This window comes from Chanodichthys erythropterus, chromosome 3 (genome assembly GCF_024489055.1).
Source record: "Chanodichthys erythropterus isolate Z2021 chromosome 3, ASM2448905v1, whole genome shotgun sequence".
Classification (NCBI taxonomy): domain Eukaryota; kingdom Metazoa; phylum Chordata; class Actinopteri; order Cypriniformes; family Xenocyprididae; genus Chanodichthys; species Chanodichthys erythropterus.
The window spans coordinates 9,779,320-9,803,417 of record NC_090223.1 but is presented as its reverse complement, the minus strand read 5'-3'; the positions used below and the strand labels follow the sequence as shown (position 1 = coordinate 9,803,417).

Genomic DNA, 24,098 nt, shown 5'->3' with positions numbered 1-24,098 from the left:
AACACTGAGGCGACAACTTTTCACTCAGAACGTTAAACGTTTACCTGAAGTAACTTATCCAGACGTGTATCATTATCTAGTTGAGACAGAGTGCGTCTACACGAAAGAAGCAGTAAAGGCATATCGTAGTCTGGATGCTTACAATTACTTCCTTAGCGGAAAAGTTGGAAACATTTGTTCCTACAATGTGGACGATTTTTGTCTTGTGTTTGGTGAAGTCGGGGCAAGTCAAACGTTGTCGAAAACATACTCTGCGTGGTTCGTTGCTAAGGTGACCGGGGAGGTTATTTGTGGGCATTGCACTTGCATGGCCGGGTAAGTTTGTACGTCTATGCAAACAAGACGTACTGAATTCTAGTAGTAAACTAATTGTTGTGTTCCATTATTACCTATTACATACGTAATTATTTCATACGTTTCGAAATGTTTGTGGTTAGGTTAGGTGAAGTGTGTAGCTATGTTGCTGCGATTCTCGTTGCTGTGGAACAGTGTGTGAGAGAGGGTTTTAATGCTCCATCTGAGCCCTGCATGTGGTCACGAATAAACAAGAAGATGCATGCAATTCAATGCTGGCTAACGTGTTTTTATTCTAATTTTTATTAAATTCTAATTCATCACATCCTTTGCGAAAATTAACCATGGTTTTACTACAACAGCAAAAAAAGTATAATCCCACTTTGTTTTAGATTGATCCAAAACCAGTGGCAGACATTGACTTTTCCAAGCCTGTCAGACAAAGGCCAGACTTCGGTAAAGTTGGTTTTATATTCGCACATTCGGACTTCTGATAAATTCAGACTTTCCAATAAATGTGCAATAAATTAATGTTTGTGAATTTTAAGCAGCGACATGATATTGACAACCAACGATTGTCAACTTATAACATTTTTCACAGTCGATCAAAATAGGCAAGTATTGTTTTAATGGCATATTTACTTGTGAATGTCCACTGAATGTCCAATGTAGTGTGATTAACAAGGCTATTGAATACGGATGTCCGAATGTGCGAATATAAAACCAACTTTACCGAAGTAAAGGCCAGTTCAGAGTAGGGAGCCCGTCACATCTACCGTAGTCACACCAGTCTCACCAAGCATGCTTTTTAGGTCCTTGAAGGTAAGGAAACATTTGCAGAAACCCGACAAATTACAATATGCGCAAAACACACGACACTAGTACCATCTGCGTTAATTGTTGTTTATCATATGCGATCTGAAATTATCGAGTATTAAACAAAAAACACACACACACACTACGTGATGTAACGTTAGTCTAGTAGGTTAGACTAGTGCGCTTTTATTGTATATTGTTGTATATATCTTTATTGAAAATTGTCTTTATAGAGTGCACGCGTTCACTGTGTGATATAGTCCATTTAAACATTTATAATGCACCCCAATATTCAATATAGTTTTTCGGAAGTCTAAACGCTTTAATTTCAGAAAGCAAGTTAGTTCCCGGCCTGAGAGAGCATTCAACCACCGAACAACACGGTCCTAATTTTAATTTTGACATTTTATTATCTGTAAATTGTCGCAGTATCACCGAACTGAAGCGCCTCCCGCCAATGTTTAGAATGTGCGCGCTAACTAACCGGAAACTTCCGAGGACCAAAGACGTCACTTCCTTACTTCGACGAATAGCAGTTGAAATGGTCTATAACGGTCGACTAGCCCATTTTCTGGTAATCTATACTTTATATATGTACTTTAAAACTGCATAAATTCAATGCCTTGAATTGTTTTACATCCATTTTGGTGTTAATTTGATTTATTATTGTTCTCCTGTTGCTATTGTAGCGAACTACGACCGAGCTATAATGAGTCAGTCATGTCCGTTTTATAGTTAAAATAGCGACGTAAACGAGGCCTACATTAAATCTCGTTACATGTGATTTTATAACCGTTCATACATCGATAAACACTGTGCGCTGACAGTTCAGACAGCAAACCATATTTATTTATATAGATGTGCTTTGTATTTTTATATTGCTATCATATTAACGTGACCTAAAAATATCAAATTGAACGCTTTGTCTAATGCGCAAGCTGGCGCGTGCACGGGGAGAGAGAGAGAGAGAGAGAGAGAAGTCATTGTATTTCACATGAAAACAACCATCTGTAATTAATGAATTATGAAAAGATATAATTTCATGGCCTAAATGTTTTAGTTATATTCACATTAAATATTGATGTATAATTTCTCTTGAATGTATAGGCTACATTTCATCAGCACGTTCATCCATACAGAGCAATATTTAACTGAGATATTAATTCTTGTTTCTTTTTCTCCTTTTCATTGTGTGTAAAGAGATCATTGGTTCTGCTCTGTAAGTATTCGACTCACTGTCTGATACATTCTCAGTTCTTGTATTGTTGATTGCACCATATAACTGTACTTTCATAAACATTTTGCTTGTTATCTGTTAATCTTTTGGGTATCACTGTATCTGACAGTACATTGGTGCCATGTGTCACATTCTCAGATGTCATTGGTATGAAGCCAGTTTAAATCTTTTATTCATGAATATGTACATTGAAATGTTGTTTGTCCTCTCTCTTTTCAGTATTCTTTGCCATCTAGTCCTGATTCCTGACTACAGGTCTTCAGGATGACCAGGAACTACAGGACGGTTTGAGCTACACTCTGCAGGACGTTGGTCCTCCATGACCAGGACTGGACACCACTGTCGTAAGTGATCTATCTAGCAGTCATTCTGGATCTCTGAATTGTCATGTTCAGAACATATCACAGGTGATCTCAGCTCTGGCCCTCGAGGACCACTGTCCTACTGACTTTAGCACCAACCCTGGTCCAACACACCTGAACAAGCCAATCGAGCTCTTTTGGTTTACTGACTAGAAAGTCACATGTGGTGAGATTGATCAGGTGTGGACTAGGGCTGGAAGATTATGGCCTAAAATCAAAACCTCGATTAATTGAACATTTTACCTCGATTACGATTAATGAACGATTATTTTGTTTGTTTGTTTCTTTCTTTTTCTTTTTCTTTTTCTTTTTTTGCCCTCATAGCTCACTGACAATGTTTGTACTGTAAATATGATTGACTATTAAAGGTGGGATATTTTTTCCTATTGAAAGAGTGATCTGACATCATAACTCACTATCAGCAGTTATTTTATCTATGGTTCGTAACATTTCTTACATATTTCTGCTCGTTGTAAATCAGATAAAGATAAATTAGTACAGTACCAGTACGAGTGATTGCGTGTGTGAATTAGTCATACCGTCTCTCTATTAATTGTGAAGCTGTGGGTTGTAAATAGTTCCTTCAAATGTAGAAAAATATATGCTATAAGTTTTGAGTTTCTAAGCTACTTTAGTGATAAATCACAGGACAGCACTGACAACTAGTTTCTGTGTTCCTCTCTGTGCGCGCGATCTTCACGTTTGTATGAGCTTGTATGAGTGTTCGTGCCACAGCTGCGCGAGCGCGGTAGTTCGATATAATAATACACTTCCGATCGTCTAATTGCTTTAATGTCCAAACCATAAAACAAATACAACTGACAAAGTTTAGTGAAGACGCAAGGCTCACCACTCGCGCGCCATCACCATGTGTTGAACCGGCGTTCACCTCCGTCACGGAGGCTCCGTGCTTTTATGCCACTGACTGGATGGGGCAGAGTCACGCAGTAGTTTTTAAGGGGGAAGTATCAACAGGATTAAAAAAACGAAATAACCGACATGGGAAAATTACGTCGGTTAGAGGTTCTGAATTTCGGTTTCGATTACTTTTCGATTAATCGTCCAGCTCTAGTGTGGACATAAACTGTGCAAGACAGTGCACTTCGAGGACCAGAGCTGAGAACTCCTGACATGCTGATTAGTCAATAATCACTGATGAAAAATGATTTTTTTTTAATTTGTATAGATTTATTCAATATTTCTTTCTCTCTTTTTCTCCTTTTTCTCCGTGATTTTGTTAACCACAGCTAAATAAACCTAAGGAGAGCCGCTCAGGCACAGGTCATTGCATCTTTTGCTGTGTAAGTACATTTTTGACTGTCAGACACATTCTCAGTATTTGCATTTATTTTAATAAAAATTACATATTCATGCTGAAAGTTAAATTCATCAATGATTTCTTACATTAAAAGGTATAGTTCTTCATGTTGTTCCAAACTTGTATTACTTACTTTTTTCTGTGGAATGCAAAAGAGGATATTTTGAAGAATGTTTCATCTGTTTTGTCCATACAATGTAAACTGCATTGGATCCCATTGACTTTTTATTGTATTGACAAAAACATGGTCAGTTTTCAAAATATCATCTTCCACAGAAGAAATCATGCAGGTTTGGAATGACACGAGGGTGAGTAGCAAACAATTTTTTTTCTTTACATCGTGTTGACAATTTTAGTAAATTGTTCTCATGCTCTCAGTTCATCATGCCCTCAATTTATTCACTCTCTGTATCTTTCTCTCTCAACAACAGTCTAAAATTGTTTTTAATATTAATAAACAACACCTGGAACTATTTTTCAGGAACTCAAATTATTCTCAGGTTTCTCCAGTCAAAGTTCATTTAGATGTTCTCAAAAGATTGTTCCCTGGGTTGGAAATGTCCTAACCCTTGGGAAAACACAAATGTAATGTTTACAAAACTCGTGTTTTGTTTTTTGTTTTTTAAATTAATGTTTCAATTGTTATTTTTTTCTCACTTTAGATAAAAAAGCGCACAAAAAGCGGCCAGGCCACAGCTTCCGAAGTGGAAACTCCTGTCAAATCATGGCTCCATAATGCAAGAGACTGGGATGGTGGAAGGAGCAGAAGAACCAGAAGACTGGAGATCAGGCAAAGATCTACTGGTACCCGAGGGGATTGATCACTCATCTCCATCCACAAATGAATGATTTCTGAATGATCATGTGACACTGACAACTAGATGCAGGCTGCTGAATATTAAGTTTTAACGTCACAGGAAAATTTTACTTTGTAAAATATATTAAAACAGTTCAGGGCTCGACATTAAGCCTTTTCCTGTGACGAGTAAATCGGTCATTCACAAACTTTAATGTTGTAAATACAATTTATTCTGCAGCATCAGTGTTAATATCAGTGATATTTTTACCTTTATAAAGGGCATTTTCCCCATTATTAAATAAATGCTTCATCTTTCATTTTAAATTCTTAAATTTGATCAATAAATTAAATTAGTGTAATAAGACACTGTTACCAGTCAAATTAAATAATTTACACTGAAAAATTACAACTGCATTTAAAAATGTTGTGAGATTAGATAATAAACAAATGTCGGAAAAAATGATACTTTTAAACATGAAACTAAACTGCCAGTAGGTGGCGGCAGGTAACTCTTAATGAGTGAGTCATTGAGTCATTAATTCAAACAATGACATGAAATCAGTGTCACATTTTCAATTGTGATGGTAATTCAGCACTCTTGGTCCACCCAAAAATGAAAATAATGTCATTTATTACTCACCCTCATGTCGTTCCACAGACGTAAGACCTTCGTTCATCTTCAGAACACAAATTAAGATATTTTTGATAAAATCCAATGACCCGTGAGGCCTGCATTGAGAGCAAGTTAATTTAGACCTTCAAATGCCCAGAAAGGTAACTGTTACTAAAAACATGTTTAAAACAGTTCATGTGATTACAATGGTTCAATCTTAATGTTATGAAGCGAAGAGAATACTTGTGCGCCAAATAAACAATATAACAACTTTATACAACAATATCTAGCACTCGTCACTGAACTAAACACTGCTTCATGAAGCTTCGAAGCTTTATGCATCTTTTGTTTCAAATCAGTCTTTCAGACAGAGCGTGTGTCAAACTGCCAAAGTCACTTGTACCATTGAAATCTTGAAACACTTATGATGCAATGAAGCCTTGTTTACTGAAATCACATGACTATGGCAGTTTGAGATTGTATGATACATGCTTGTTTCTTTTTGGTGCACAAAAAGTATTCTTGTCACTTCATAACATTAAGGTTGAACAATTGTAGTCACATGAACTGTTTTAAATATGTTTTTAGTAACAGTTACCTTTCTGGGCATTTGAAAGTCTAAGTTAACTTGCTCTCAGTGCAGGCCTCACAAGCCAGTGGATTTTATCAAAAATATCTTAACTTGTGTTCCGAAGATAAACAAAGGTCTTACGGGTGTGGAACGACATGAGGGTGAGTAATTAATGACAGAATTTTCATTTTGGGGTGAACTAACCCTTAAACTGAGTTTCTTTGAGTGAGCTGGGCACATTTGTTGCGATTTTTCCTCGAGAGGCTGTGCGAGTCTCAACAGCGCAACCTTGTTACCGTCAGTACATTTTATATTATATTATTTTTTACTATCGGTCACCATTTACACTAAACGAATCCAGAACAATTCTCATGTTTTTGGTGATTCCCTAGTTATTTTTTGTTATTGGCGTTTTTATCAGGCTGCTTGTCCAGTCGGGCAAGTACAATTCTCTTTCACTTGCCCCTTCAAAAAATCCACTTGTCCTGGACAAGCATTAATGTCGAGCCCCGCAGTTATTTTAAGTTAATATTATTTCAGAATATTACTCTTTTTAATGTTTTTGGTTTTTTTTATCAAATAAATGCAACCTTGATGAGCAGAAAGAACTTCTTTCAAAAGCATTTTAAAAATATTACTGAACTTTTGAATGGTAATGTATTGTGTGTGTATGTATATATATATATAAATATATATAAATATATATATATATATATATATATATATATATATATATATATATATATATATATATATAATTTATTTTTATTTTTTTTTACATGAATGTGAATAAATGAAATTATTTGAAACATATGACTTCTAATTTATTCTTTTAACAAGTGAACTTGTTTTGTGTGTGTTGTGGCAAATGCAAAGTAGAACCAAACTAATCTTGTTGTTTGTTAAAGCCAAAGGTATGTTCTTACACATCTGTGCATTGTTCACAGTATGCCCACTCTTTTCCCAGTGTACCCACAGTATACCCACACTTTGCCCACAGTATGGGCTTGCTGTGGGCCCACAAATGGCCTCAACAGGGGCCCACTCTGCTTAGTGTGGGCCAGCCCATAGTCAGCCCACACTTTGGACTGTCCCACTGGGTCCCCACACTGGCCCCATAGTGTGGGGCCCACATGTGCCCCGCATTTCACGCCGGTATCTGGGCCCACAGTGGGCTGCCCGCAATGGCCCCACACGGGCCCCAAAGAAGCACGTTTGCTGGGAACGGGACCTTTAATTTATTTGTACACAGCTTCCATTCAACAATAGAACAACGTGTATAAAAGTGCAGGAGACACTACAAAAAGTGAAAGACAAGTTTAAAAAGGGGTGGCGAATGTCGGTCCTGGAGAGCCGAAGTTGTGCAGAGCCTATCACCACCAACCATGATATACAAAACTCCCCTGCCCCGTACAGCTCCCCACTTGGGTAAAGTTTGTTTTATATTCGCACATTCGTATTCAATAGCCTTGTTAATCACACTACATTGGACATTCAGAGGACATTCACAAGTAAATATGCCATTAAAACAATACTTGCCTATTTTGATCGACTGTGAAAAATGTTGTAAGTTGACAATCGTTGGTTGTCAATATCATGTTTCTGCTTAAAATTCGCAAACATTAATTTATTGCACATTTATTGGAAAGTCTGAATTTATCAGAAGTCCGAATGTGCGAATATAAAACCAACTTTACCGAAGTCATCTCCCCTAACCATTAAAACATAGATTAGCTAGTTCAAAGTTTAATTTGAAGCAAAACTCTTCATGACTGGTTTTCCAGGATCATGTTGTCCACCCCGCCCTCTACTGTTTCCGGTGTCAGAGTGAAACCGAAAGTGTTCAAAATAAACAGAAATCATGAACTTACCGCACATTAGTAGAACAATCTGAAAGAATTTGAAATTGTTCTTCATTCTGTCGAAGATTCCAGCAAAATCTGATTTCGATGAATATTATTAATGCTCGATGTTGTTTCTGAACCACACCCTCCCGACCGACAGCGATGAGTGTGAACAAAACCTGATAAACACCTACAGAGAGATCGTAATACCGACTGGAGATGATTAATACATTTTCATTATAGTTTATATGCTACTAAAGAATTACTTTAAGGTTTCCAGATCTGAAAGACTGCAGAGAAGCTCAGAAACCTGTAATGGCGGAGACTATAACGGTTCTCCTTCTGTGCAGCGGATCGCAAGCTAAAATTGAGCATTACTGCCATCTGCTGTTTGAATGGACCAGACAATTCTCTTTTTTTCTCTTGCTCAAACTCTGTTTTGAGCTCTTGGACAACAGCCTACAATACAAAATATGCAATAGGAAGGTGTAGACTAGTTTACAGAAATAAATAAAATGAAAATGAGAAACACATGGTAAAAAAATAAAGGCAAGGCAAGGCAATTTTATTTGTATAGCACATTTCATACACAATGGTAATTAAAAGTGCTTTACATAAAAAAGAAGAAGAAAAATAGAACATAACAAAAAGAAATAACAGTAAAAACAGAGAATTTTGTTATCTGGATGAAAGAGCTAGGAAGTCTTAAGGAGTTTTTTGTTGTTGTTGTCCCTCAGAGCGGAACTAACTGGATCTTCCTCATACGACAGGACCGCTCTCTAGCGACCTGTTAAGGCACTTTGAACTGATAAACACAGTTTCAATCTCCCCTTTTGCCAAGACACCTTAAACTGCGCCACACAGCCCTAATCCCCCTTCCGGAGATACAGTATCTTATCTATGCAACGCAGTTCAAATTTCCCCCTTTGGAAAGTGTCCTGACAGAGATATCTTAACCATGCACCACAGCTCAAATTTCCCCAAGGTTTGTCCAAATTTTATCCTAATCACAAATGCTTTCTTCCTAATTTTCCCAGCTCTTTCAACCAGACAGCAATATTTAAGATGCATTAAAAGTCAGAAATAACAAGATGATACTTAAACTATATAAAGTACATTAAAAATGAAATAAAAACAGTAAAGGAATTAAAAGAATAAAAAGATAATACGTATAAAATAAAAAATGCAAACAGCTTCAATCACAGTACTCTACCAACTTGATGCAACAACCTTAAGTATTAATAATCAGAGAAGAGTCATCTTATATATATATATATATATATAAAGCAGGTTACGATGAAATCAAAGTGAACACACGTATATAATAATTTTGAAAGATCCTGCAGTCAGACTGTTTGGAAATTCACATATAAACAAAAAACATGATATCACAGCTTATTCTGATGTTTTAGAAGAGAACAGATTCGAACTGTTTAGACCAATGAGGATTAAGCTGTGACGTCATCAAGTGGTTTCTCAAAGTAGCAGATGAATCACTCCTCTACTTCACAACAGACCTGCAGCACTGGCTGATCCTTCAGCTCTTCTGTCGCTGTTTACCAAACATTCAAATTTATTATTACATTTATGTTTTTTTGTTGTGTTTAAATGTAGCTTTTATGAACTTGGGAAATTAGGATCTGTTGTAATTTGAAACTGTTCACCGAAATGCCAAAACATATAAATGACATGGACATGTTTGTATTCATCTGTTTGTGCTTATGGAGTCTGAATGGTAAGTATTTTATGGCTTAATTTCTGTATAAAGGCTATTATCATTTGTCCACATACAATCCATCATGTTATAATTCAGTAATTTTCACGTTTTGTCATTGAACTCAATTATCTTTGTTCATGATGTTATTTAGTCATTTTTCTCATCCATTGAAATCAAAGGTTTAAACTGTTACACATTATTGAATTATACATTGAAATTAGTGAAGAGCAGTTCTGCAGATTCATTCATTCATTCATTCAAAATTAAAAAGAACTTCAAATGTGGTGTGTGTGTTTGTGTTCAGGTGTGTTTGTTGCTGATGCAGTGAAGTCAGAGTCAGTGACTGAGGGAGAATCAGTCTCTCTGAACTCTAGTTTCACTCAAATACACAGAGATGAAGAGATCCAGTGGAAGTTTGGGAAAATTCTCATAGCTAAATTAAAGAACAACAAAGAGAGCAAGTTTTATGATGAAAGTGCTGAAGGGAGATTGAAACTGGATCATCAGACTGGATCTCTGACCATCATCAACAGCAGAACCACAGACTCTGGACTTTATACAGTCTTCACCAGCAGAGACACGATCAACTCGATCAATCTCACTGTCTATGGTGAGGAGAGAATTACTATCCTGTTACATCTGTGGACTAAATTCACCAGATAATGTTACTGAGAATATGATAAAATGATGGAGAATTCTGTGATGATGCTGATCATTTTATCCAGAAGATCACAGTAATTTCTACTGAATCTGATTCATTCTGTCATGTTTTCAGCTCGTCTGCCTGTTCCTGTCATCAGCAGTAACTCTTCACTAAACTCTTCATCATCATCATCATGTTCATTGGTGTGTTCAGCTGTGAATGTGAGTCATGTGACTCTCTCCTGGTTCAAAGGAAACAGTGTATTCTCCAGCATCAGAGTGTCTGATCTCAGCAGCCGGTCTGATCTTCTTCTCCATCTGGAGTGTGTGGATGATTCCTACAGCTGTGTGCTGAACAATCCCATCAGAAACCAGACTCAACACCTCAACAACACTCAGCTCTGTCACACATGTGCTGCAGGTACTTCACTGATGATATCTGTATATATGTATATTTTCACAAACTAAATATTTCTATTTTAACATTGTTCATTTCTTCTCTCACAAGTCCACTGTTGTGGCTTTACTGAAGCTGTGATCCGATTGGCTCTCTCTGCTCTGGTGGGCGTGGCTACTGTGGCTGTTCTGGTTTATGACATCAGATCCAGAAGTCTTCAACAGAAGAAGAGCGTCCAGAAATATCCATCAAACTCTGATTAATCAGATACTCAGGAAGGTAGAGATGTTCTTGAACAACTGTAGATGTGATATTACAAGAAATATAATTTTAAAAATCATTATCATTTTTTTCAGCATCTAAACTCTCATTTTTAGTTTACTCCTTTTCTAATTTTCATCAGTTGTGTTTGCTTGTCACTTTTCACAATATAAATCATTCTAAAGCAGATTTTCAAAAAAATGTCCTTAAATATACACTGTGATCAATATATATACACACAATCAAACCAAAATTATGCAGACATTTTTAATATGTTTGATGTATTTATACTGTGTGCAGGATACTATAGTTTATTTATGTAAGTGAGGATAGCAAAATAAAGTAAATTCTTCATACAGTGGAAATTAATAAAAAATCTGGGACCAAAAATTATTCAGAATGCTTAAGTGTTATCTGACATAATTAAGATTCATTTTTTTCTGACACAGTGTAACTCGGAGATCTTGTCATATTTCATTACCGTTTTTTAAACTATATTGAATAAACTGTATCAATGATTCCTAAAATATTTGGGATTTCTCTTTATTATGATTATATATTATATGCCTATCATAATAAAGAGAAAACACAAATATTTTAGGAATCTGTCAAAAACTAAAAATGTTATAGTCATTTATTAGGCAATAAATAGTCTTCATAATAACCTGAAAATGTAATATTTTGTATGTCCTCCTCTGGCCTTGATAACAGCTTGCATTATTTGCTTGTTTTCATGTGCTATTACACAGTCTCTGTTGTTAGTGACTGTAACTGGAGGTCTGAATAATAGTTTTAAAAAAGTAAAGTGATTTAAATTAAATTTAAGTAAATTTGAAAATGCAAGCTCAAAGAATCTCGCTCAATGAAATAATGATCTTAAAAAATATCTAAATAATCTAAATAAAAGCATTAATAAGATTATTACTTGTGTTTGCTGACAGATTGTTGGGGTTATGATATGTTTTTAATTTCCTTGATGTTTTATTAGTTTATTGGAGTATGAATGAATATAGTGATATATGTTTATCCCCATTTCACTGTTATATTTATGACAACAGAAAATACCATGATATTGATCAAACATTTGTTGTAAGCCTTGATTAATGGTCAGTTCACTTCATTTCATTTGTATTTTCATTTAGGTAAATGTAATGTTTTTTGTTGTTGTTGTTGTTGTTTTTCCTGTTTTTTCTTCTATTGTTTTTATAACTTGTTTCTTTAATCTCTCATGATGATGTTTTTAGTGTGACCAGACAGACTTTAATAAGTGGAAATAATTTCCTTTGAATAAACAAGTGATTATATTTGTTAAATTATTTAGGTTTTAGTCAGGAGAGATTTTTTAATTGTTATTTTGGGTCAAGAGCACATTTGAAAGATTTGTTCTTGTGAAATAAAACAATAAATCATTTAAAAGTTTTTCAGGATCTGCATGTGTCTTAAATGTAGCAATAACTTGACAAGAAGGAAGAAGGATGATGGATGATTTAACACCAGGACAGAGATGAGCAGAACTGTATAAATCTGAACTATATATTATTAACACAAACAAGTTCAAACTATTGCACTTTTCTTTAATATATTAATATACTAGCTAAGGCCAACTTAAAACTTGCCTTTGAAAAGTGGGGCATGGTTAAAGCATAAATTATTTATTTTTCTTATTTATTATTATTATTATTATTATTATTAAATCAAGTTTTTAATATTTTATTTTTAAATAAATAAAATAGGCTAACATTAGATGCTCATGAAGAATCAGTTGCAGAACCAACTGCAGATACATGAAGGATTTTCTATCTTTACATACAAAATGCGAGAAAGCAGTCTTTCTCACTGAACTGGGAGGAATGGGAGCATCAGTCAGTAGTAATTCTTCTTAAACTTCACCGTTTAAGACTTCAAAAGCCATTATAACCCGTGTTACTGAACACACCGGACACTGTTCTTCAGCGTGCTCTAAACACTCGCCCTACTAACAGACATGAAGGACAAATTAATTTGCGATGGTCAGTCACTTTGTCATGTCCAGCGTAGACAGTCTCAGGCTGTTGCAGCACTGTAGACACGGGGTTACTTTGTAAAAGTAGTTAGCCTAGATGAAACCCATATAAGTGAGAAGCCACAGAGGCTCTGAAGGGAAGTGCTCTAGAGGAACTTATTATTCACTCTGAGTTTCACTACAGACCCACAGCACTGTCCTCTCCTGATCTTCTCACACTTTCTACCTTTATTAGACCATTTCTGCTGGGATTTCCTTTTCTGATCAAGACACAACAACATATCTGACATGTTTATATTCATCTGTTTGTGCTCATGGAGTCTGACTGGTGAGTATTTTATGGCTTATTATTATTTGCCCACAAACAAACCATTCTGTTATTATCCATCTTTCGTTTTCATGTGTTATTAGACTAATACAAACATTTGTTTGTGATTTATTAATTTAAATTTAATTTAAATTATAATTTAATTTATTCATGATGTTATTATTCTTATCCAATGATTGTTTCGAATTGAGAAAAACTCACAATCCGGTGACTCTCAGAGTATGTGTGTTTGTGTTTAGGTGTGTTTGTTGCTGATGCAGTGAAGTCAGAGTCAGTGACTGAGGGAGAATCAGTCTCTCTGAACTCTAGTTTCACTCAAATACAGACACATGAAGAGATCCAGTGGAAGTTTGGGAAAATTCTCATAGCTAAATTAAAGAACAACAAAGAGAGTGTATTTTATGATGAAAGTGAAGGGAGACTGAAACTGGATCATCAGACTGGATCTCTGACCATCATCAACAGCAGAACCACAGACTCTGGACTTTATACAGTCTTCACCAGCAGAGACACGATCAACACGATCAATCTCACTGTCTATGGTGAGGAGAGAATTACTATCCTGTTTGATGATTTGGGTTTCTTTAGTGTTCAATTTTCAGACTTTCGTTATAGACTTTAAATTCTAAATGAAAATTATTTAATTACAGCTTGATTGTAAATGGGGCATAATAAAACATATTCTCAAATATTAAACTTAAAATTGGGAGGCTTTATTCACAAATTACATCTGTTAATTCATCTCAAGCAGTACGCTGTTCTTTCAATATCAGATTGTTTTAAATGCTCTACTTTTCACTCTTGATTTCTCATCTACTTCATTAATACACATTTATCCATATTCTCTCACATTTTTCAGCTGGTCTGTCTGTTCCTGTCATCAGCAGAGACTGTTCTTCATCATCATCATCTTCATCATGTTCAGTGGTGTGTTCAGCTGTGAATGTGAGTCATGTGACTCTCTCCTGGTTCAAAGGAAACAGTTCATTGTCCAGCATCAGTGCATCTGGTCTCAGCATCAGTCTCTCTCTTCCTCTGGAGGTGGAATATCAGGATAAAAACACCTACAGCTGTGTGATCAACAATCCCATCAGCCACCAGACCAAACATCTCAACATCACTCAACTCTGTCACACATGTACGACAGCGCTGATATATTTGTTCATCTGCTGAACTGATCTCTGAAGTTATATAGTTCAGATATAGTGTTTGCTGAAGGTTAGATTGACAGATTCATTCTCTTTAACCCTTCATTGTGTCTACTCTGTATAAAGGCGTAACCTCGTTGATCATTGGACTGATCTCTGCTGCTGCTGCTGGATCTCTGTTGATTGTAGCTGTAGTCGGGATCTTCCGGATCTGCAGGAAAACACACCAAGAGGGCAAGTATTCCCTACTGCTGAGATATCTGTACAAATACAAGTGTTTAAAGGCACAGTATGTAAGTTTCACTGCTAGAAGTCAATATTAATTTCTGTTATCTGATGAACACAGTAGAACATATTTTGAAAAATGTGAGAAACAAAACAGTTGATGGTAGCTTCTGACTTTCAAAATACTGTAGAAATCAATGACTACAGTCAAATGTTTGGTTTCCCACAGTCTTTAAAATATCTTATACTGTGTTCATCACAAGAAGAAAATTCATACAAGCTTGTAACAACTTGAGGGTGAACAAATGAAGACTTCAGATGCAAAAGCCTCTAAGTGCCATCTGAAATTTTCTTCTAAAATGAGCATTTTTATCAAGCTCAGTTTTCAGACCATACAATGCAAATGCAAAAATGAAAAATTGAAACCAGACGTTACTTTTTCCTGCTTTTCGGTTACATCATCAATGGATATTTGCCACCCCCCCCCCCCCCCCTTTTTTTTAATTTCACTTTTGCAAAATGATGACTTAAGAAACAATCATTTGAATAAATGAAGTTAACCGATTTTCTATTTTTCCATTTTCTGTCTTGTAATTTGCGCCGTGGGCTGTACCATTAGCACGGCGGTGTGGCCGCGGACTGCTGTCATCTTATTGATGTAACTGCTTTATTTACACTGCATGCATGTTGAGGAGTAGTTTAAAAGAATGGAGGATGACCTTTTTCACCCAAAGTGCTATCATTTTTAATTATTAATATAATAACTGTGCTTAATATAGACAGTCCGGACTGGCCATCGCGAGCAGCTGGGAAAAGTAAAATCCCGGTGGCTTGGCTGATTTGGCACATTCCAGCTTGTTTGTATTTACAATTACTTATTCGTTATTACTTAATTTTATTAATATACAATACCCTTGGTCAGGGGTTGCATTTTACTTGGTAGGCTACAGTACAACCACGAGATCCCAGTTCATTTTCAGCGGGATGGGCAGCAGACGGAGGACAGCTCGAGCAGCAGCGCTTGCCAAGATCCTTCACGTCAATGAAAGATAAAAATACTATACAAAAACAAAAAAATGTTAAGTTTTTAGCTCTTGTTTGTAATACAATATGTACAGTAAAAATGCAGATGTTTCCTAGCGGGCATTGATCGCACGGCAACCGCTTGAGCTTCCACACTTCACACGCTTCTCATTCGCTTAAAATAACCTTAAATCCAGCACAGTTATTATCTCTGTTCATTACAGTAGAGGCGGTTAGTCGAAGATGAGGCGATCTATATGACGCAAGTCAAGAGCACTATGATGTTCAATTATTAATTTCAATAAATAAATACAAATACTTTGATTTGGCACATTGCCCATCTTGTTTGTAGTTAATTTATTGACTTATTCTGCATTATTTGTCTGTGGTGTACCCAAATGATTACTGCGAGAATCCAGCATTTGATAATGAACCGAAATAAATCGTAAGCCTATCTTGACAGCGCTATAGCTAAAAACATTTTAGGCTAGGCTAAAAAACTGGAGCTAAAACCTAACAATTTTTAAATGATGCTCAATTTTTTATATATTTTCGCTTGGTAGTATTTTTATCTTTCATATATTGACGTGAAGGATCTTGGCAAGCCTGCCCTATCCCACTGAAAATGAACTGGGATCTCGTGATTATCACTGTAAAAACTAAAGGTGCCTCAAATATCCTTTTGGATACTCAAGGAACTTCAAAATGTATTTTAAGTGCCTCAAAGCTCTTTCTCCTATAGTGGGGTTACTGGTGGAACCATTGACAGTCTATACAGTTCTTGCAGGTACTTATAGGATCCTTTAAGCACTTTGTATTCAGTTCTGAGGTTCTGGAGTCACCTTTTCATTACTATGAGACCTCAAAGTGCTTTGGGGGAAGTTCGAGGAACTCAAATTCTATAAAAGGGTTCTTGTAAGATCTGTAAACATTTACATGGTTCCTGGAAGATCTCTTTTTTTAAAAGCCAGCATCTAGAGTAACCCAAAAGTTCTGTGAGGCCACAATAAGATGTACAGCTTTGAACATGTATTAGGCCTATTATTATTATTATTATTATTATTTATTTATTTATTTATTTATTATTATTATTTTTTTTTATACTTAAGTTTGATTAAGTAGCCTATAGCCTACATAGGCATACATTTATTCTGTATATTTTATAGATTGATTTAAAGCTTAAATAATAATAATAATAATAATAATAATAATTATTATTATTATTATTATTATTATTATATGAAAAAGAAACAAGAGGAGGATAAAAATGATTATGCTGTCTCGGAACTGCTGCTATTCCTCTGCTGTCATCGCTTCAGTGATCCTCGCGCTGCTCGCGCGCACAAAAGCTCACCTCGTCATCATCATCATCATCATCGGATTTGAAAGTAACGGCTCCCCTCATCAAAGCCTGCCGCCGCATCCGCGGTTTGCTCGGCTATCCGTTATAAGGTTTGTAAACTCGAAATATAAACACGCAGTCTACTCACTATATGTGCAAACACATACACATTATCTTAATTAATTATACAATACTATGTTTTTACAGTGTTTACCCCTTAGTATGTCGTTAAGAATGATTTAGCCGTTTTAGCTGCCATGCTAACGAATCTAATGAACTTTACGCTACAAACGGAGTTCATTAACTTATTGTCTAAGATTTTTTTTTTTTTTTAGTCATTCAACGTAATTGTGTTTTCAAATTGCCAACATTACTATGTTTGCTGATACCTGTCGTCATTGGCTTTTGTTATTAGGCATACAGAATAACACAAATGGTTAATATAGTTTTTGTTTATTTACTACAGATTTTCTCTAATAGTACCCTTTTAAAGTTCTTTACTGGCCAGTACATTTTTATCTTTTAATGTTGTGCATGGATATAATCAGCTTTGTTATTTTGTTTTCCCAGAACAACCATTTCTGAAATAATCTTGAAATGTTAGAGTACCTGAACCATGTAAGTATTGAATTACAATTTTCTGTGTGAAATTGTAGCCTATGTTTGACTGCGTACTTGTGTTTTTTAACTTTACCTACCTACTGTAAATCTAATTTCAATGACAGTTTGGGAGATATTCACAGATCAAGATATACAAGGTGCTGTAATGTGGTGAGTTTTAGAAGTAAGGTTAAGGGATATTAATTTAATTTTAAGCTGCTCTTTTCCATTTATCAAAAGTGATTGGGTATAGGAAACTTCAAAATTAACTTAAAACCATTCATACACTATATTCCTAGTTTTTAGAAGCCATACAATAGCTATTTGTGATGAACAGACACAAATTTAATCCATTATTCTCTGAAAATCTTCCCTCGTGCTCTCAAATCTCATTCACATTACTCATATAAATAATATGACAGGTGTGGCATCAATGATGCTAGATGCCTTTTTTCTTATGCCTTAATCATTTGCATTTGAATTTAAGACATTTGAACTTGAAATTACATCTTCAAGTTTAGTCTTTTTTATAAAAACAAAGAAAGAAAAAAGAAAGATATTGTGTGGCTTCAGAAGACTTACAACACAACTCATAACACATGATTTGTGCACTCGTATGATACTTTTTAGGATCTTTTCTTGGACATTTTTGGAGCTTAGAATATTTATCCATTTTACATAGATTGATGCATTGAATTGAATGAGACTTGAATTGATTAATGAATGATTTACACAATTTTTTTTTCTGTTTGTGTTTCATGCAATGAAATTGAACGGTGACTGCATTATGCCTGAGATCTGCTTTTGGGTTCCACAGACAGAAAGTCAAACAGGTTTGGAACGTCACAAGGCTGAGGAAATTATTTAAATTTCACAACTATCACTTTAATAACCTTACTAACAGTAAATTTTGTACTTTGCAGGGATCTTGGCCTAGTATACTTAAACAAAAATCCTCCTGTAGACCTGGAAATCATTGAAGTGCCTGGATCATCCACCAAAAAAGAGGAAAAAGAAGCCCAGCAGAAAACAAAGCTGCTGTACCTTTTTACTTTTCTGATTAATTACCTCAAATGTACCTTGTGAAGATTTTATTATTGATTGGATTTTATGTTGCCGCGAGTAAAGGTGCAGTCACATTTGTGACATTTCTGTGAAATCACGCAGGCAAAAAGGTCCATTTATCATTTTCAGCAATATAGTGATGTATTATATGATGGAGCTCATATAGGAGTCACTTTCAGTCAACTTTCTGTTGGTCAAATCTGGCGAATTTGAGTAACCAACTTGGACTCATAGTGAAATTTTTTTTTACCACACATGAAATTAATGATTGTGTGGATTTTTATTGAAATTACTGGAATTCATTCTCCAAACAGCAGCAAATTTTACTGCACCTTAAAGGGTTAGTTCACCCAAAAATGAAATTTCTGTTATTAATTACTCTCCCTCATGCTGTTCCACACCCGTAAGACCTTCGTTCATCTTCAGAAAACAAATGAAGATATTTTTGATAAAATCCGGTGGCTCAGTGAGGGCTCTATTGACAGCAAGACATTTAACACTTTCAATGCCCAGAAAGCTACTAAAGACATATTTAAAACAGTTCATGTGACTACAGTGGTTCAACATTAATGTTATGAAGTGACGAGAATACTTTTTGTGTGCCAAAAAAAACAAAATAACAACTTTATTCAACAATATCTGGTGATGGCCATTTTCATAACACTGCTTCATGAAGCTTTGAATCTTTATGAATCTTTTGTTTTGAATCAGTGGTTCAGAGCGTGTATCAAACTGCCAAAGTCAGTGGTGAACCATTGAAATTTCGAAACACTTATCACGTAATAAAGCCTCGTTTACTGAAATCACATGACTTTGGCAATTTTATATGCGCTACAATCCACTGATTTGAAACAAAAGATTTGTAAAGCTTCGAAGCTTCATGAAGCAGTGTTTTGAAATCGCCCATCACTAGAAATTGTTGAATAAATTCGTTATTTAGTTTTTTTGGCGCAAAAATAGTATTTTCATCACTTCATAACATTAAGGTTGAACCACTGTAGTCACATGAACTGTTTTATATATGACTTTAGTAGCTTTCTGGGCATTGAAAGTGCTAAATGTCTTGCTGTCAATGGAGTCCTCACTGAGCCATCGGATTTTATCAAAAATATCTTAATTTGAGTTTCGAAGATGAACGAAGGTCTTACTGGCGTGTAAATGTGGTAAATGGAAGCTTAAACATGTTTGTTTAACGTGCAAGAACCAACGAGGTTCATTCTTGTGTTACACAGCACGTTTGAGCTTTAGCAAGAACCAATGAGGTGGTTCGGTTGAGCTTCTGTTTTTTTTCGCAGATCAATGTTTACATGTGAATAAAAGCTTAAAATAAATCTGTTCACCATTTAAGCCGGGCACACATTTAATGACTAGCTAAAACATTCTAAGACTGTGCTCAGCATACAGCGATTGTTTCCTGCGACTGAAGCTGATTTAAATACTAACACATGGAATTTGAACACCAACTGTAATCGCAGACTGAACGCAACTGGCTCATGACTGATCGCGCTCAAACGCGTCCAGTCAAAGTATCAATTTACATTCATAATCAGCCTTACAATCGTTGTGTGTGCGCAGCTTTAAAGTGATTGAGTTTATTCAGAAAAATTGGACAAAACCACTCAATTCATATGGATTATTTTTACTATCTCTTTATGAACTTTTTTAAACGTCAAATTGGTTGTTGCGTAGCTGTCTATGGAGGGACAGAAATCACTCAGATTTCATCAAAAATATCTTAATTTGTGTTCCGAAGATGAACGAAGGTCTTACGGGTGTGGAACGACATAAGGGTGAGTAATTAATGACACAATTTTCATTTTTGGGCTAACTAATACTTTAATGTCATTTTTTAAACATTGATTTATTACATGGGACATTTGTGTTTCCATGCATTTTGTTGAGATGTCTATTCTTGTATTGCCTATTGTTTATAAATGGTTGGTTATTCATGTTGCTTATGTATTACCCTATTTTTTAAATGTGTATTGATATTAAGCCTATTGCTTTTTTTAAGTGCCTTAAAGTGTATGTAATAAAATTCATCTATATGCAATAAACAGTTTTTATTTTGCATTTGCAGTCTTTCAATTTATTTATTATAATAGAAGTTAAGGATAACCATAGTAACAACATGAAATTAATTTAATACAAATAAAATAAAATTGAAATTTGGTTCCTGGAGGCACCCAAAGTGGTTCCACACAGTGCCTTATATAAGAGTTCCTCAGGAAACCTGTGTGGTTCCTCAGAGAACCGCCCCTTTTTAAAGGGTGCCTAGAGGATCTACAGACGGTTCCGCCGGTGTGGCAAAGTGAAGAACCCCAAAAGGTTCCTCCAGGCACCTTTTATTTTTACAGTGGTAGCCTACCAAGTAAAATGCACCCCCTTACCAAGGGCATAATGTATATATTAATAAAATAAAGTAATAACGAATAAGTAAATAGGCTACAAACAAGCTAGATAATATGTGCCAGCCAAGCCACCGGGATTTCACTTTTCCCAGCTACTCGCGATGGCCAGTCCGAGACTGCCTTAGAACAGTTACTATATTAATAATTAAAAGGATAAAGTGAAAGGGTCATTCTCCATTCTTTTAAACTACTCCTCAACATGCATGCAGTGTAAATAAAGCAGTTACATCAATAAGATGACAGCAGTCCGCGGCCACACCCCCGTGCTAATGGTACAGCCCACGGCGCAAATTGCAAGACAGAAAATGGAAAAATAGAAAATCGATAAATTTCATTTATTCAAATGATTGTTTCTTAAGTCATCATTTTGCAAAAGTGAAATTGAAAAAAAAAAAAGGGGGGGGGGGGGGTGCAAATATCCATATCCGAAAAACAAGAAAAATGAACGTCTGGTTTCAATTTTTCATTTTTGCATTTGCATTGCATGGTCTGAAAATTGAATTGTGAAGCGTTACACGGACCCCCTTGTATGTTTATGTTCAGTTATTTCACTTTAATGGCAATGAAAAGTACCTATTAATTGCCATTAAAATGAAATTACTGAATTACTGAACATACAAGCTTGATAAAAATGCTCATTTTAGAAGAAAATTTCAGATGGCACTTAGAGGCTTTTGCATCTGAAGTCTTCAAATGATGACAGAATTTATTTATTTATTTATTGGCTAAACTATGCCTTCAATGCGCTCTTGTGTGTAGACCTAATTTCTGCATCTCATTCTAAGCCTCTATTACTAATTCAAACATCGTTTAACTATGATTCATCATTTAAGCATTATTCATGTTTTTTTTTTTTTTTAGTTTGTTTGTTTCATTAATTAGTAAAACCATGGTTCATACATTACACCTCAACCAATCAGAATCAAGCATCCCACAGCCCTGTATTATAATATTAAAATAATGAAAATCAGTGCTGCAGAAAAATCAGCAATAATTCTCAAATTGTCATTTTTGTTGAAGCAGTTCAGAGTGGTGAAGAAATCACATACGCTGATCCAACCTTCTACAAACGAAAAGCACAGAAATCGGTATGAACTTTATTTCTGTATGTGTGTGTATTACTTGAGCAAAACATCTGATCTGACCTAGATGTGTATTTGTGTGTATAAGTTAAAATAATGATAAATGTTCAGTAATGTTCTTGATGACTACATCTGTGGTGTGTTTTCTTACAGAGAGCTCAAGAGGAGGAAGATGTGGTGTACGCAGGAGTCGCCATGCGACACTGATAGAAAATGTGCTTCTGTTTAAGGGCCGCCAGCTTTCTAAAACCCAAAGATCCAACCAACGGGAAAGGAGGTGAATTACTGCCTCAGTGAAAAATAGTATACTTAATCACAATTTATTTGTATGTACTTTAGTATAACTAAATGTGCTTGTGGCACATTATAAATTGGTATACTTGAAGTCTGCTAGAATAACTAATTTTGTACTAAATGCATTTTAGTTGTCCAAAAGCAGTGCTGAAGTTCAACTAAAGTTGTATTAAATATACTTGTTTGTGCTAAATTGAGCACAAACGTTTGGTGATTTTAAAACACATTGCAGTGGCATTCCAAGTTAACTTGTAGTGTGCTAATGGCATCATTATAGTGTGCTTCAAATAGGCTACAATAAAGTAATCTTTATAAATAGAGATACAGCTTTAGAATATGCCTTTTACAGACTGTCCCAGTATACCAGTAACTTACTTATCCAATGAACATCAGTGAGACAACGGGAACAGATTTATGCACCACCACACATATATAAACTAGAGTTATTTTTAATGACAACACAAATGATATGGATTAAAAGACTGTGAATCGCCTACAAAATTATTAATATATTAATATAATGAAAATAAACGTTAAATGGAAAGAAATAAAACCATTAGACGCAACATTAAATATCAAGAATGTTTTACTTTTACCTGACATTATCTGTCATTAACGCAACATGAAGCAATTGCATAATCTGGCACTTTAGTTTTATTCTGGTGCACCTACTAAAACACCGACAGTTCCATTCATTGGTGATTGAAAATGTGAATGTGCTGAACTGCTTGTGTTTCCATGTGTGCGGATGAAATATAATCATCCGTTACATTCCTCTACCGATTGTCTCTGTGTGCTTCAACTCTCAATACACCACAACTGCTCCTGACAAAAACACAATTAAATGATCTGACGGTCTTGCATTAACCCTCTCCAGCACAGCGTTGCCCTCAGGCAACGGAAAGTTTTCTTAAGCCCTATGTTTAGTAAATTTTTCTTTAAATGATAACAACCAATTAGAAAGGTCGAGAAAGTACCAAAGAATAGTCCAGTAAGGTGTTGGAGTCACTATCAAGCACCATTTAAAGGTGGGACGTCCTGTTCTGACACATGGTCACAGGAGCACATGGTGTGAGAAGAAGGCAAGATTATTTTCTTTAGTAATCTTATTTAAAATTATATGAACTGTACATAAAAAATATGTGTGTGTGTGTGTGTGTGTGTGTGTGTGTGTGTGTGTGTGTGTGTGTGTGTGTGTGTATGAAGGTGTAGAGAAGACTTTTGTCAGGTTTTATGAATTTTCTTTTATTTTGCATGTTCAGAAATTCAGTTTTTCTTTTCGTTGCCTCAGGGCAACGTTGTGCGATAAGGGCTTTTCGAGGAGGTTTTAGACAGTACCTCTCATTGGCCACAATGTATTATAAGAAGGGAAGATGCAAGGTTCCTGGGTGTGCAGGAACACCCAAAGTGATGTGCAAAAATTGTAACATACACCACTATTTCACAGCAGAGAAGAAGTGCTTTTTGAAGTTTCGTACGGAGTGAAATCTTATCACATGAACTACATTATATGGCATAGCACACTACATGATACAGACATGTGCATGCATCAAATTCAATATATCAATGTCTTTCAAGTGTTTTTCCCTTTTTACTTAATGATTTCTTGAATTATTATTATTTTTTTTTTAAAAATTGATTTTGATGATAATTTTCTCTATGACTCTGTACCATTGTCGCACATGCAACGAAAAAATATTTGGAGAT

The 24,098-nt window shown here is 35.3% G+C and overlaps 3 protein-coding genes and 1 long non-coding RNA gene across 5 annotated transcripts in view; 3 read left to right on the top strand and 1 right to left on the bottom strand.

Annotated features, from left to right (window-relative positions):
• LOC137017033 (uncharacterized) overlaps window positions 1-8,198 on the bottom strand; it is a 71,421-nt gene extending 63,223 nt beyond the window's left edge. For both annotated transcript variants that reach the window (XM_067380930.1, XM_067380929.1), the window contains exon 1: window positions 7,882-8,198. In XM_067380930.1, coding sequence (XP_067237031.1) covers window positions 7,882-7,927 — 46 coding nt within the window. In that variant the 5' untranslated portion in view covers window positions 7,928-8,198. The remainder of the gene's footprint in view (window positions 1-7,881) is intronic.
• Window positions 8,199-9,372: 1,174 nt separating this feature from the next.
• On the top strand, window positions 9,373-13,212 carry LOC137008497 (CD48 antigen-like). Its single transcript, XM_067370358.1, has 5 exons — window positions 9,373-9,589; window positions 9,876-10,181; window positions 10,347-10,634; window positions 10,722-10,889; window positions 13,109-13,212. The coding sequence occupies exons 1-4, from the start codon at window positions 9,523-9,525 to the stop codon at window positions 10,871-10,873; spliced, it is 813 nt and encodes a 270-aa protein (XP_067226459.1). The 5' UTR covers window positions 9,373-9,522; the 3' UTR covers window positions 10,874-10,889; window positions 13,109-13,212.
• Window positions 13,086-24,098, top strand: LOC137008481 (CD48 antigen-like). Its single transcript, XM_067370357.1, has 6 exons — window positions 13,086-13,201; window positions 13,441-13,743; window positions 14,061-14,339; window positions 14,476-14,583; window positions 22,039-22,103; window positions 22,251-24,098. Exons 1-6 carry the CDS (start codon window positions 13,162-13,164, stop codon window positions 22,302-22,304), a joined length of 849 nt encoding a protein of 282 aa, XP_067226458.1. The 5' UTR covers window positions 13,086-13,161; the 3' UTR covers window positions 22,305-24,098.
• On the top strand, window positions 16,267-18,322 carry LOC137008470 (uncharacterized). The gene is made up of 3 exons (XR_010892796.1): window positions 16,267-16,384; window positions 16,846-17,049; window positions 17,510-18,322. It is a non-coding gene; the product is annotated as an uncharacterized lncRNA (long non-coding RNA).